Source organism: Achroia grisella, unplaced genomic scaffold (genome assembly GCF_030625045.1).
Source record: "Achroia grisella isolate CSIRO2021 unplaced genomic scaffold, CSIRO_AGI_Agris_v1 utg702, whole genome shotgun sequence".
NCBI classification, from domain to species: Eukaryota; Metazoa; Arthropoda; class Insecta; order Lepidoptera; family Pyralidae; genus Achroia; species Achroia grisella.
Window position 1 is genome coordinate 750082 of NW_026712999.1, and position 12441 is coordinate 762522.

Below are 12441 nucleotides of genomic sequence, written 5' to 3' on the forward strand. Positions count from 1 at the left end.
TTAAGTAGAATGTCAAATCCAATATAAGGGTGGCAGTCAGTCCAGCAGTCAATTGGAATCTTTCTGAACTGTGATAACAACTTTCATTTGTCAAATAACAATATTGTGATAAAATCTGATGTATTACAATTATTTACGAATTAAAAATAATTAAATTAATTTATTATTACTATTTCATGTAGAAATCGTGATTGGGTGATTGTGATTATATTGACAAACACTATTGTATAGATCCTTTTTAATACACTGTACTTAATTAGTCACAATTGAAACCACTATGAACCCCATTACATGTCATACAATAAAGATGGAACAGTTTTGATTGAGTAAGTTTTCCATGCTCTGTTTCGTTTGCTAAATACTCCATTATCATTTTATTGTGTTTGATAATAAAATAATATATAAAAAAGGCATTTAAACACTTTGTTATAGTTGCCGGCAAATAAATGAAGACCGCTTCCAAGTCAGGCCTAACTATGAGGAAATATTACCAGCTGATTCTTATTATTGTTTGTTTTGTGAGTATCGTGACGCTCCTCATCTACCGGCACGAATACTACAGATTGCGGTATGTACTTGAGGTCCTAAACTTTTTCGGTAAACCCGGCCTTTCCGAGATCGAGTTTTGCGGGCCGGGTTTCAATGCTACCATGCTGTCAGAAATACTGCGCAACTCTTCTATGGAAGTGCGAGAAACCCCACCGTTATTCCAAGAAATAGATGATAGCTTCTATTCATACTCCTCCTTTCTGAGATCATACCAGAAATATGAGAAACTAACACAAACTCATGCACATTACATAGATACGATTGTTATTGGCAAAGTGAATGTACAACCAAATTTTAGATGCAATATTTGGCTGGAGAATGTGTCCAAACCCAAAGCAGGAAGATTCACTTTCAAAGTCATTTCGGAGCCAATCAACACATATCAGCTTTATATATTCCATTGTTCTCTTAATAAAAACTTAGGTAAGCCTAAAGGCGTAAGTTTTTATATGAACAATTATAATATAAATCCAATTCATGCACCAATTAATAGAATTATTGAAATCAATACCAAGCGCAAGCCGCGAGAAAGGAACAGTATCCGATTTGTCAATAACATTGAGCCAGCTATTTGTGTAATACCTAATGAGGTGCCAATAGTGTCCCGTGATTCTTTTATAGAGTTCCTTGTATTTCATCACATGATGGGAGTAAATGAATTTACTATTTATGATAGCATGATATCTGAAGATATTATTAGAAGATTAAATTTGTTACCAGCAGATATCACTCAATGGAGCATACAATTCTTTCCACTGAACTATCCATTTGTGTTTGCAAAGTCATATGAGATTGTGCGTAATGCAATAGAGTTGGACTGTCTGTTTAGACACTTTCGTTTTGATAAAGATGAATCAAATAAAGCTAGTCATGCTATGGTAATGTCTTGGGATGAATTTTTGGTGCCCCGTGTTCATACTAATGTTAAAGCTATTCTTGATGATTTTGATCCAACAAGGAAAACACGGACAATTGAAGTCAAACCTCTGTTGTTCTGTTTGAATCAAGAAGATGATGATACTGCTGAGATAGGATATCCAACCATTATGAAGAAAACTCATTACTACATGTTACCTCAAAACCTAAAGGCTGTATATATTCGAAATTTGGACTCAATGACTTCTTATGATGATATTTTTGACCTAAATGCTAGTAGTAAAATTGTGCCATTAGATATACTAGGAGTTCATAAGTACACAGAATGTAGGGATCCAAAGACCTACCTTCCCAATGGTGCTGGATACAATGAAACACAGATGCAGGTATTTCAACATAAGTTTGAAGGTGCAATGTTGAAGTTTGGTCAGAGCTTAGTAAGCAATAAGGTATATAGGTTGTATACATCAGGACAGATATGGGAAAAGTCTTCTAATGATAATTTAAGAGATATGTTGTAAACTTGTATTGTATAAGGTGCTACCAAATTATATGCATATAAATGTATATTAATTGGTCCTAATGTTTTTAGAAAAGTATGATATGAACTGGAGATATACTATGACACAATTCTGAAGTGTTAAAGCCAAACAACTATTTTAGATGTAATATTTAGGGTATGGATGATGTTTCATTTGGGTGCTAGTCAGTATTAAATTTTTTACAGACAAGTAATTTTTTTAAAGAATTCAGAAACAATCCAACATAACTAAGTATATCTGCAAAATTAATTTTATTGTAAGAACATATGTATACAGCAGATAAAGCTAATTGTAATAAAACATATGAAAAATAGAAACACTGCCTAATGTGATAACCCCAATGCCACTGGATGAGATTTGATCATCATCAAATTTTGTTAACTATAAAATAAAATACAAAAAATAGTTACTAACAATTCTCAGTGCTGGTGTCACCCACTTTATGTTAGTTTGCTACATAAAATAGGTGACACCAGCACTGTGAGAATTGCACACACTTTGGCATTTCAAAGATGTTCTAGACAAGATAGAGAAGTTTAGAGAATATGTGGAATAAATAAAAAAAATGTATGTGGATATGTTTTGTAGAAGGTGAGGGTAAACAGTATTGGCCTAATTGGTATTTGACTGCAATCTCGATTGGTTTTTTTACAACTTTGACTGTGTAGCCTCGTAACGGGTTATGTACTGATGGTCACGGGTTCTATTCCTGCACAAACTTTTTTATTTAGAATATTGTCTGTTGGTACCTCTTGGAGTGATATTGTATACATACAATTATTAATTTAGAAAAAAAGGTATATGTTTAAAAGTTGCCTGATATCCATAGTACAAAATCTACTTTGTTTTGGGACTAGATGGCACTATGTGATATTGATGTATCAAGGGTTGTTTGTTATTTATATTTTTAGTATTTAAGGACCTTTCAAAAAAATAATTCTTTTTTTTACTTCATTGCAGAATCAATTGCTTTCTTAAACAGACTTATGTATTTAAACATTTATTTTTAATTGAATTCCGTTTCGTTATTTATGTTTTATTCATTCAATGCAGACAGAAAACCTAACCTTAATAGAAATCGAGGAGGTGTATTCCCAATTTGTCTTTTAATTTATTATTGATATGGGCCGCTGATATACAGTTGATCAATCGTCAGGTTATCAAACCGCAACTAGCGTTCATGGAATTCGATTGGCGCATATAGTTGCTAGCCCCGCCCTCTTCGGATACCATTGAGCGACTGTATATCGTCAGCCTTAGACGCTTTTGTTTTTATTGGAAAGTTGTGCCTTGTATTTGAAATGGTGACTAGATTAAGTGATTATATAGAAACTATAATTACCTACTTGATTGTTATTCGACAAATATAATAAGACTGCTTATTTATATGTATCACATAAGCTGAATTGTTGGCCGGTCTTATCATGTTATAGCCGATAATTTAATATACCTATAATAAGGAATCTAGTATAGATTCTAAGTACCTAAGCATACCTTATATATAGTGAATATATTCTTAAGAATTGATACTAACAAACAGGACTTTGGTTGTATACTCTCTTATGTTAAACGCGCAACCACACGTTTGGTATCTGTCGCTACACTACTAGGCCTGGTTAGTATTTAAATTTGTAATTTTTGACGGCCTCGTTGGTCTAGCGGTTTAGCACACAGCCTTACTTCCCTGGTTCGTGACTTCGATTCCTCGTACAGTACAAACATTTGTAATCATGAGTATGATTGAAATACAAATAATTCTTTTGTATTTAAAAATATAACAAGCGCTTGCAATTACCAGACACCAAGTGAAATTCTCCAGTCCCTTGAATTTGTGACGACGCGTGTGGTTGCGGTATGGTAATTTGTTATGAATATACCAGTGCAACGTAATTTGTGCAATATTTTTCTTGTTGAGGAGAATAATGTTGTAGATTAATTAGGTCTAGTATTCTAAGGACATTGTGTCACTTAGGTACTAATAATTATATTATAATCATAAAATTTTACAATGAAGACATTTTAAGTCATTAGATTTGTAACTAATGCCGGCCCTACACATTAGATTTGTCGTCAGGTTTCCCGACTCATTTGACATAATCAGGGAATCAAAAAGCGCTAATTCGATGCAATGGAATGGCGCCCCGCATACACACGGTTACAAACCGCACGGTTTAAAGATCAAAGCAAATCATTGATAGTAATATTGTTCGGCCAGCATCGATGATTTAGCACACCACTGTTCTTCCGATGGTCGCGGTTTTGATCGTGCGGTACAAACATTTGTATTCATAGTATGATTATTTGTATCGGTGACTGAAATATTTCAGCCTCTAATTATATTTATTCATAGCTAGTTTTATGTTAGGAAACTCCTATATCCAATTATTCAATTTACACTTCATATGCATTACTTACACATGGCTCAATAAAGCAATTTTATCCATATTTGTCTTTTTTGTAAGTCCCTATACATACCTATATCTGTAGAAATAGCTTTAATTTACAGTTGCTAATAATATCTGATTGCATTGATTATTATCTATTAGTTGATTACCTAAATAAATTAAAATCTAACTAACTAACATTCTTTTCTATACGTATGAAAATTATATTCACTATAACTTCGGATATAATACAATTACTTATTTCAAACTCATATTGATTGTTTTACCTCCAGCCACCTACATCTCACTTTACCTATCCTCCACGGATTACGCTGTGCATAATTGAATAGAATAGAAATTCTCTTTATTAAAATAAACTTAATATAAGCACTTTTGAATCTACTCATTCGGAACGTAGACGATGAAAAATAATGAGCAAGAAACTTACGTGTTGCTCTTAAAAACACGCAAAAACATAAGTAGACGGCATGCGATAATCAACATAGAAACCGCTACGTAATTATTGGCTGTATTCTCTGTACAATCAGAAGTTATTATTAGTACTATAAATGTATTTTTTTTCTATAAAAACATAATTATCATTTACTAACATTAATAAAGTTTACATATCTAAATAGGTTGTTAATTTAAAGTAGTAATAAAACAGTCAATGATACTAAGTAAATGTTTATTTCATTCAGCTATACTAAATACAACAGGCATTCGCCTGTTAACGTCACAGATCAATTCTTCAAACAAAATCATAATAAACATGTGTATTGAAGACAAATCAATCGAAATCATTTATACAATAAATTTTATAATATCAATTAAAACACTAGATATCAAGAATAAAATGAGCATAATGTTGAGCAATACACAATTGTATTGTCGTTGCCACAAATAATACAAAATAAAAATGGAAGGAATCCATGAATTAGGACAGTATATTAAACAATAAAATATGTATAAATAGAGATTAAAGCTTACTCGCATAACATTTATATATTGCCACAAACAAACTTACGTTAAAACTACAATGTTTATGTACCAACATCTCACTAAAGTTTAATTTAAATTTTATCCGTGACCAAAATACTGAATACGCGTGAAGTTAGCGCGATGGATTATTACAGTGTACACTTAGATAGTATGCAAATATGTAATTTTAAAACAGAACTAATTATTTTAGAAGGCACGGATGTAAGGAGTTCTTAACCGCAGAAGACCGCCAAAACGACATAACAAGATTGAGCCCATCTGCACAACCTACCCACTGGTTGAATACCTAACAATGTATATAATAGCTATTTTTATATGCAACGGTAATGGCAAACAAGCTTGACAGCCCATCTGATAGTAAGTGGCAACCTATATACATGAACAGCACTAAAGCCATCACACAATCCCGTGACGACAACGGTAGACATAAGTGTAATTCTCAAATAGTTTATACATATAGTTCATTAATTTTATAGTTAATTTATAAACCGAAAAGTAAACATATAAATACGCATTCATAAAAATAACTGAAGAGCTAGTAGTCAGATGTTTATGTAGAAAAATTCTTGAGGTAACGTAAAATTAGTAGATTTAAGAATCTGCTCCTATTTGAATTTGTTTAATAAAGATTTACCCCTCGATCTTTATCTGTTAGAATTGAGAATTGTTATAGCAACTGCATTATACGGAAACAAGTTTTGTTTTGAATAATTTCTGCATTCCCTACACAAATGTAACTATACACAACTACACCTAGTTCTAACATAGATGCCGAATTTACTGTCAGGTATTGTTTTTAAGATAAATATTTTTATTCTTGCCATATCACAACTTATCACACAGTTCCCACATTTCTTTTTATAACAATACGATAAAAAGAACAATAGGACTTGTAGTTTTTTAGAATTGTGTTTTAAATATTAATATAATATATTATAATAATTTATTGTAACCTAATAAATAAATAAGGGTTTCTCAACCTTTCATTTGTTAAGCCTCTCCGAGACATACATATTAAGCCAGCAAAATTTTGCGGGCTTGAAAAGTTTTCAATAAGTGACTGTCAGTCACTTATTGAAAACTTTTGAATTAATGATGATGTTTAATTTATTTACGTTAAAAAACTGACGTAAATAAATCAAATATCACAGGATATTTATAAATAACAAACGTATGACAGTATCTTGACTCTCTGTATAGCCTTCTTGGTTGGGAAGTGCTAGCACAAACAAAGAATATAGAAAAACCAGTCGGTTGATAATAATTCTGACTCCGAGAATGAGATCAGTATGTTATTATATAGAAAAATATGTATTTTTTCCGTACTTTCCAATTAACAAGTCGTTGTTATTGACATCCTTATTGTTATTTTTATCGCATTGTACTTTCCTTTTACGTTATCTTAGTTATTTTTCTAAAACGAATACATTTATTCTCCTGGCCTAAACAATCTTTAGTTTCCATTACATATCCTAGTTTGTTTTCAATTGTTGCATATTGTGGGATGTCCAGTAGGGCTGTATTAAATGCGTGCTTAGATCTACAATACCAAAAATCTTCCAATGTATAGGCAAACTTCACTAAACTATTTAACAAGGAACAATAATTTAAATGCATCAATTCTAGCTATAGTTTGCCTAGATTCGGACAGGAAGCGATTGTAAATTCATTTTTGGTTTTTATTTTCAGTTTTATTTGTTACCATAATATATAAAGTGATACCAAAGGGAATGCAGGCAGCATTCCCTTGTACAGAATATACTATAATACATACATAATTATGATAACAATGGAATTTCGTGTCTCAAATTTATTCATACAAACAATATTCCTGATTAATATAATTTTTATTTCGTGTAAACAAAAGTGCCTTTAAACACAGCTGTTGCTGCTTCAGTCACAAAATGCTTTGGTAGATGTTATTATTGGTTCAAAAACAGTTTATTATTTAGTAAATAAACACGTACTGATTTTGTATGATATATTTTTTTAATAATTTAATGCTAACATTCATTCATAAATTAAGAGCAACGCCTTTGTCGGTGGAGCTCTTGCCACTTTCTACGATCTTCCTTCATACTCTTGAAGTCTTGATACGATACGACTCCAATTCTGTCTTTAATTTGTTTAATGCTAACAATACATGAAATTCCTTAATTATCGTAATATATATGCCACGTAGATGGGAATTCAGATACTTTGGTATCTCTTTACATATAAAAGTTACATTTATCCATCGCCCAATGACCTAATAAGAACTCCGTATTAATTTATTACTTTGAAGATACATCGTCTATATATTGATTTCGGTGACAGGTCGCAAACATTAAGAGAAAATATAATAATATTTATTTATTGTCATGATAATCTGAAGACCGTCCGACGGCCATTATAAACATAGCCGATATTCTACAACTGCAATTCATCTAATACAAAGATTGCAATGATAATATAATTTTAATTTTATTATTCAAATAATTTACGATTCTTTTTTATTGCGAGACACATAATTTGTTTATATAATAAAATTTGATTATTTATGTCTAATTCTCATTAGAGTAATGCTTATAGTCAATATTTTCAAACATCAACGTCAACATATTTACAGTCCACAGTATGAAAAGGTCAGTAGCCTAAACGAGAGAATAGATAAAATATCACCTTTTCTAAAGACTAAATAGTATAAAGGATTACAGTAAATGCACGAAAAATAGTTACATAGTCTTATAAGTTTTTTTTGTAACAACAGTATGCTAATGAGCTAAACAACTGTCGCGTGCAGAACTTTTATGCAAATATTGCCTATAGCATATTTTACACGACAATTATCCTTTGTTTGTTCAAAAAATATCTATAATATTGTTTTGCGTCAACTTTTTAAATTTAAACATTCCTTTTAATATTAAATATTAGATAATAAGGAAACAATCAAACATCTTGATATAAATTTAGAAGGAACATTTTAAATCTAAAAAATTTACTATATACAATATTTTAGAATATGTATTTTATTAATCGATAATCATTTATCATAGACATTTTAGTCGCTTATGAATATTAAGTTTTTTTGTGTATACTTTTTTCCATAACATATTTTTATAATAATGTCAAGATAAATTGTCATTTTGCATATAATTCCTGCACACAAGCCTAGAATAAATGGATATAGCCGAAAACACAGACTTAGTCAATTACATTGCAGCATTTTTTCATCATATAAGGAAATACATCGTCATAATTCGACTTGTGAGTGCATTCGGCTTTAAACCAACAATTGTATGTTAAAATGCATTTTTATTATATGTACATAAAGCTTGATATATATTACTTTTATACAATATAAAGTAACATAATACTATATCAAGTTTCATTTAACATAATAATAATTATAAATAAACATACAATTATCAGTTGGGAGTTTTCAATTATTACATAATTACTGGATAATAGCCAATATAACATTTTCTATCATATTTAATAAACATTTCAACATATTTACATCAATAACAGTTCACTATAATCGATATACGACTAACAATGATCGGATATCGAATTTATAATCGATATTCAATAGCAAATCTATATTTAGATTTTAAATCGATGCAGAAAAATGACAGATCGAAACATCACTATTGAAAATAATGTTGCCATATGCATTCCAATACTGAGGAGCAGCAATTCACTTATATAAACCATTTAATAAACGTATAGGAAAGGCCTTTTTTACAAATTCCTCAGATTATATACGTATTTTTTTTATGTTGTAACATAACTACAATGAGTAATTTTGTCACATCAGTATTTTTTTAAGATGATAAATTGCAACACTGCAGATGAAATTTTACTGCATTGAATTAAAAGGCAGTGTAAAGTTAAAAACTGTGATATTTCTTATATTTCATTAACAGTATTAGAATATTAAAATAGAGAAGATATCAATGTGTTGTAACATTTTAAATCGTGTGCTATATTTATATGTTTATTGAGGCATTAAGTAGGCGTTTTTAAAGTTGAGTGTATATCTATTACTATATCCATCTTTATAATAAGACTTATGTATTTAAAAAAATATACATATATTAATATTTAAAATTGTTGGCATATTTTATATTAGTTCTTTCGTAAAAGTATTGAATTAGTACCAAGTGGTACAAATCTGTTCTGTGATTTTTATTTAAACATTGTCTTGTGATAAATGTTGGCGGAATCACAACAGTAACAATAGATTAATTTAAAACAGCTCATTTTATTAAATTTCAATAAGTTCGAGACACAAATGTACGGTTCATTTGTGTACTAGTAGTCTCTAATAAATTTAACAAAAATAATTCCTTACGCGCAATATAGCTCAATTAGTTTTATATCATGTAAGTCTACTGGATTTTGCAATTGCAGTAGACTAATTAAAAAAATAACAAAAGAAATGCATCAGTTCAGTTCTTCACAACAGAAACAGCGGTATGCATAGATATAAAACAATTTTACGTGTGTCTGATTCAACTAGACTTATATGATTTTTACCTTGATTTTGAAATATATAAAAAGCATCGTAGTCAATTATTAAGAATTTGTTTCGATGGCAAATTCTATCTGTGAAGGTCTATCTTAATTTATTATGATGCCTTAGAGTGTAGTGGGCGTACTTTTCATTTCCACGAGTAAACTTTTAGAATTATACAAGTATATAATACTTTTAAAACATTTTGTGTTTATTTATCATGTTTTATACATATGAAACGTGTATAATATAACTTTTGTATGTGAAAATGTCACAAGTACCACCAAAACATACTTCGCCTTATTTATAAAAACGAATACCTATAAAACATTTTTAACTATTGCAGTATTTTGTCACTTTCATTATTTACGTAGTTCCTCATAAAAATTATCGCAGTTAGTCTCTGAATAACCACATTTCATCATAATACATACAAAAAAATTTTGAACAATATTCAATTCACAGGACAAAACAATTCAATAGCTAACGTTTATTAGATATTTATTTTTATGAGTAACGGACACAGTCAGCTACATGTATGTGGTGTTGAAAAGAGACAGACTATCAACAAGTGTTACCAATAACCTACTCTAACCAACTATGTCTACATCGCCCCATAGCGACAATACTTATTCAAATAATTTACATACATTTAACATTACGTAGCTCGCCCGCAATATTTTAAACTGAAATTGTTCTCAAATTTTATACTATACAATATATACACACTGCACAGAGTAATGGATACAGGTTGGAAGTATATACATACATCAGAGAATAATAATTCCAACCATAAAGTCAATAGGCACCGAACACAAACCATTCATTATAAAACCAGTTGTATAAGTTTATTAAACGATAAAAAAAATGTTAAATATTATTTTAAATATATGACATAGATTTTCGACTTAGTTTATAAAGAATAAATTTAGCTGCCTCATGTTATCAAAATACTTCTCACAATAAAATAAAAAAGAACTATAAATATATGAGTCGTAGAGATCATTTTCGTATGACTGGAATGTCTTAAAATCTTCACGTGTAAATTATGTGAAATGTATAGATTTGTACTAGACGTAAAATAATTTAGTATTCTAATTTTAAAAATAATTATGCATTTCTAATGGTCCCAATTAAGTACACGATTGAAAAATATTAAGTTTAAAGCCCGACCAGTAAAATAAGAACCCCGCAATATTGGATTTTATTCTTAGAAATATTATTTTATGTTGGCATGACTGAACCATGTGTTGCCATATAAAGTCCGAAAATAATATCTTCAATGCAGAGTTTTAATCATATTTACATCCTTTTAAGTACACAAAGAGTTTATATAAAAATAATAGAAAAAACTAAAACCTTTTTCTATATATATTAGCTAGAATACAAGTTCAAGAAACGTATTATATAAAAATAATGACCTATATGATATGAATGTATTATTGTAAATAGAACCGGATACGTTAACATTCATTCACGATTAGTTTCTTCCCGTACAGCAGCTTATGCCTAATAAGAACTTTCTTGACTATATATTCCAAGTTAAACAATCTGGTTCTATTCCTAATAAAGTATGAATAATTAATCAAGAGTATTAAGTCCTTCTTACAATAATAGTACTGATACTCAAATAAAGTAAAGTAAATTAAACTTAATACTAATATTTGAACCCAAATAAACTTATTTCAAACATATACATGAATACTTAGACTGGCAGTTATGTTGACAATCCCTATTATTAATTATAATACATTCAACTTTAGACTTTCGTACAAGTGGTTATGGTATGATTTAAATCAACGTATTTGTTAATAAAATATTTTCTAAACGTACAATTTATTGATTCAAGTCACCGATTTAATACTTGGAATGCACAGCTGATTTTATATATTTTTTTTTAAATAAATATTAGCCTCTTCCAGCGATTTTCCAAGACCATAATTGACCAGGATACAAACCCAACCCCAAATCCTATGTATATCAAAATTTATAATAAATAGTTAACGAGTGAAAGAGTAGCAAACAAACAAACAAATAAAAAAATAGTCCAAAAGTGTGTATCATAACTATCATATCATTGGTATATCTCTAATTGGTGACACTACAAATATAAAATTAGTGACTCAAATTAAAAATTATACCATCACATAAAGCTGATATAGATTTCCCCCTTAGTCGTAAAAATATTAATGTCTCGTATCTTTTTTTAAATTAGAAAGAGACAAAACACTAATAGTTATGGAAGACTTACTTTTTATGACTAAGGGAGATAAAAACTGTTGCAATTTGATAAATATGAATAAATCACATGTATGGCTTTCCTGAAGATACGCAGGTGACGTCTTTCTATTATTTTATAAATAAATAAACATTCAATACATATTCAAGTGTTTCATCGCTTTCTACATAAATTATATATTTTAAAAATTTGAAAATATATTAAAAACACAAAGATTTTATCAACGTCAACTATTGTTAGTGTTTCTTTGGCACTCAATTATTAATTTGAAGTAACAAAATAGATTTATTAAATGTATTTTTAATCAGGGCAACATATATACATATATATATAAACATGTTATAGACGTCA

General features: G+C 29.5%; 1 protein-coding gene across 2 annotated transcripts; it reads left to right on the top strand.

Moving 5' to 3' along the window:
• Window positions 1–114: 114 nt before the first annotated feature.
• LOC131850088 (uncharacterized) lies at window positions 115–2195 on the top strand. 2 transcript variants are annotated; one of them, XM_059200242.1, is made up of 2 exons: window positions 115–326; window positions 411–2195. In XM_059200242.1, the coding sequence occupies exon 2, from the start codon at window positions 447–449 to the stop codon at window positions 1944–1946; it is 1500 nt and encodes a 499-aa protein (XP_059056225.1). In that variant the 5' UTR covers window positions 115–326; window positions 411–446; the 3' UTR covers window positions 1947–2195. The 2 variants fall into 2 exon arrangements, with proteins under 2 accessions (XP_059056225.1, XP_059056224.1); XM_059200241.1 differs by having other exon boundaries at window positions 433–2195.
• Window positions 2196–12441: the final 10246 nt, after the last annotated feature.

Bases quoted from the DNA above. Each gene is read 5' to 3' on its own strand.
- LOC131850088 (XM_059200242.1), top strand. From the start codon at position 447: ATGAAGACCGCTTCCAAGTCAGGCCTAACTATGAGGAAATATTACCAG.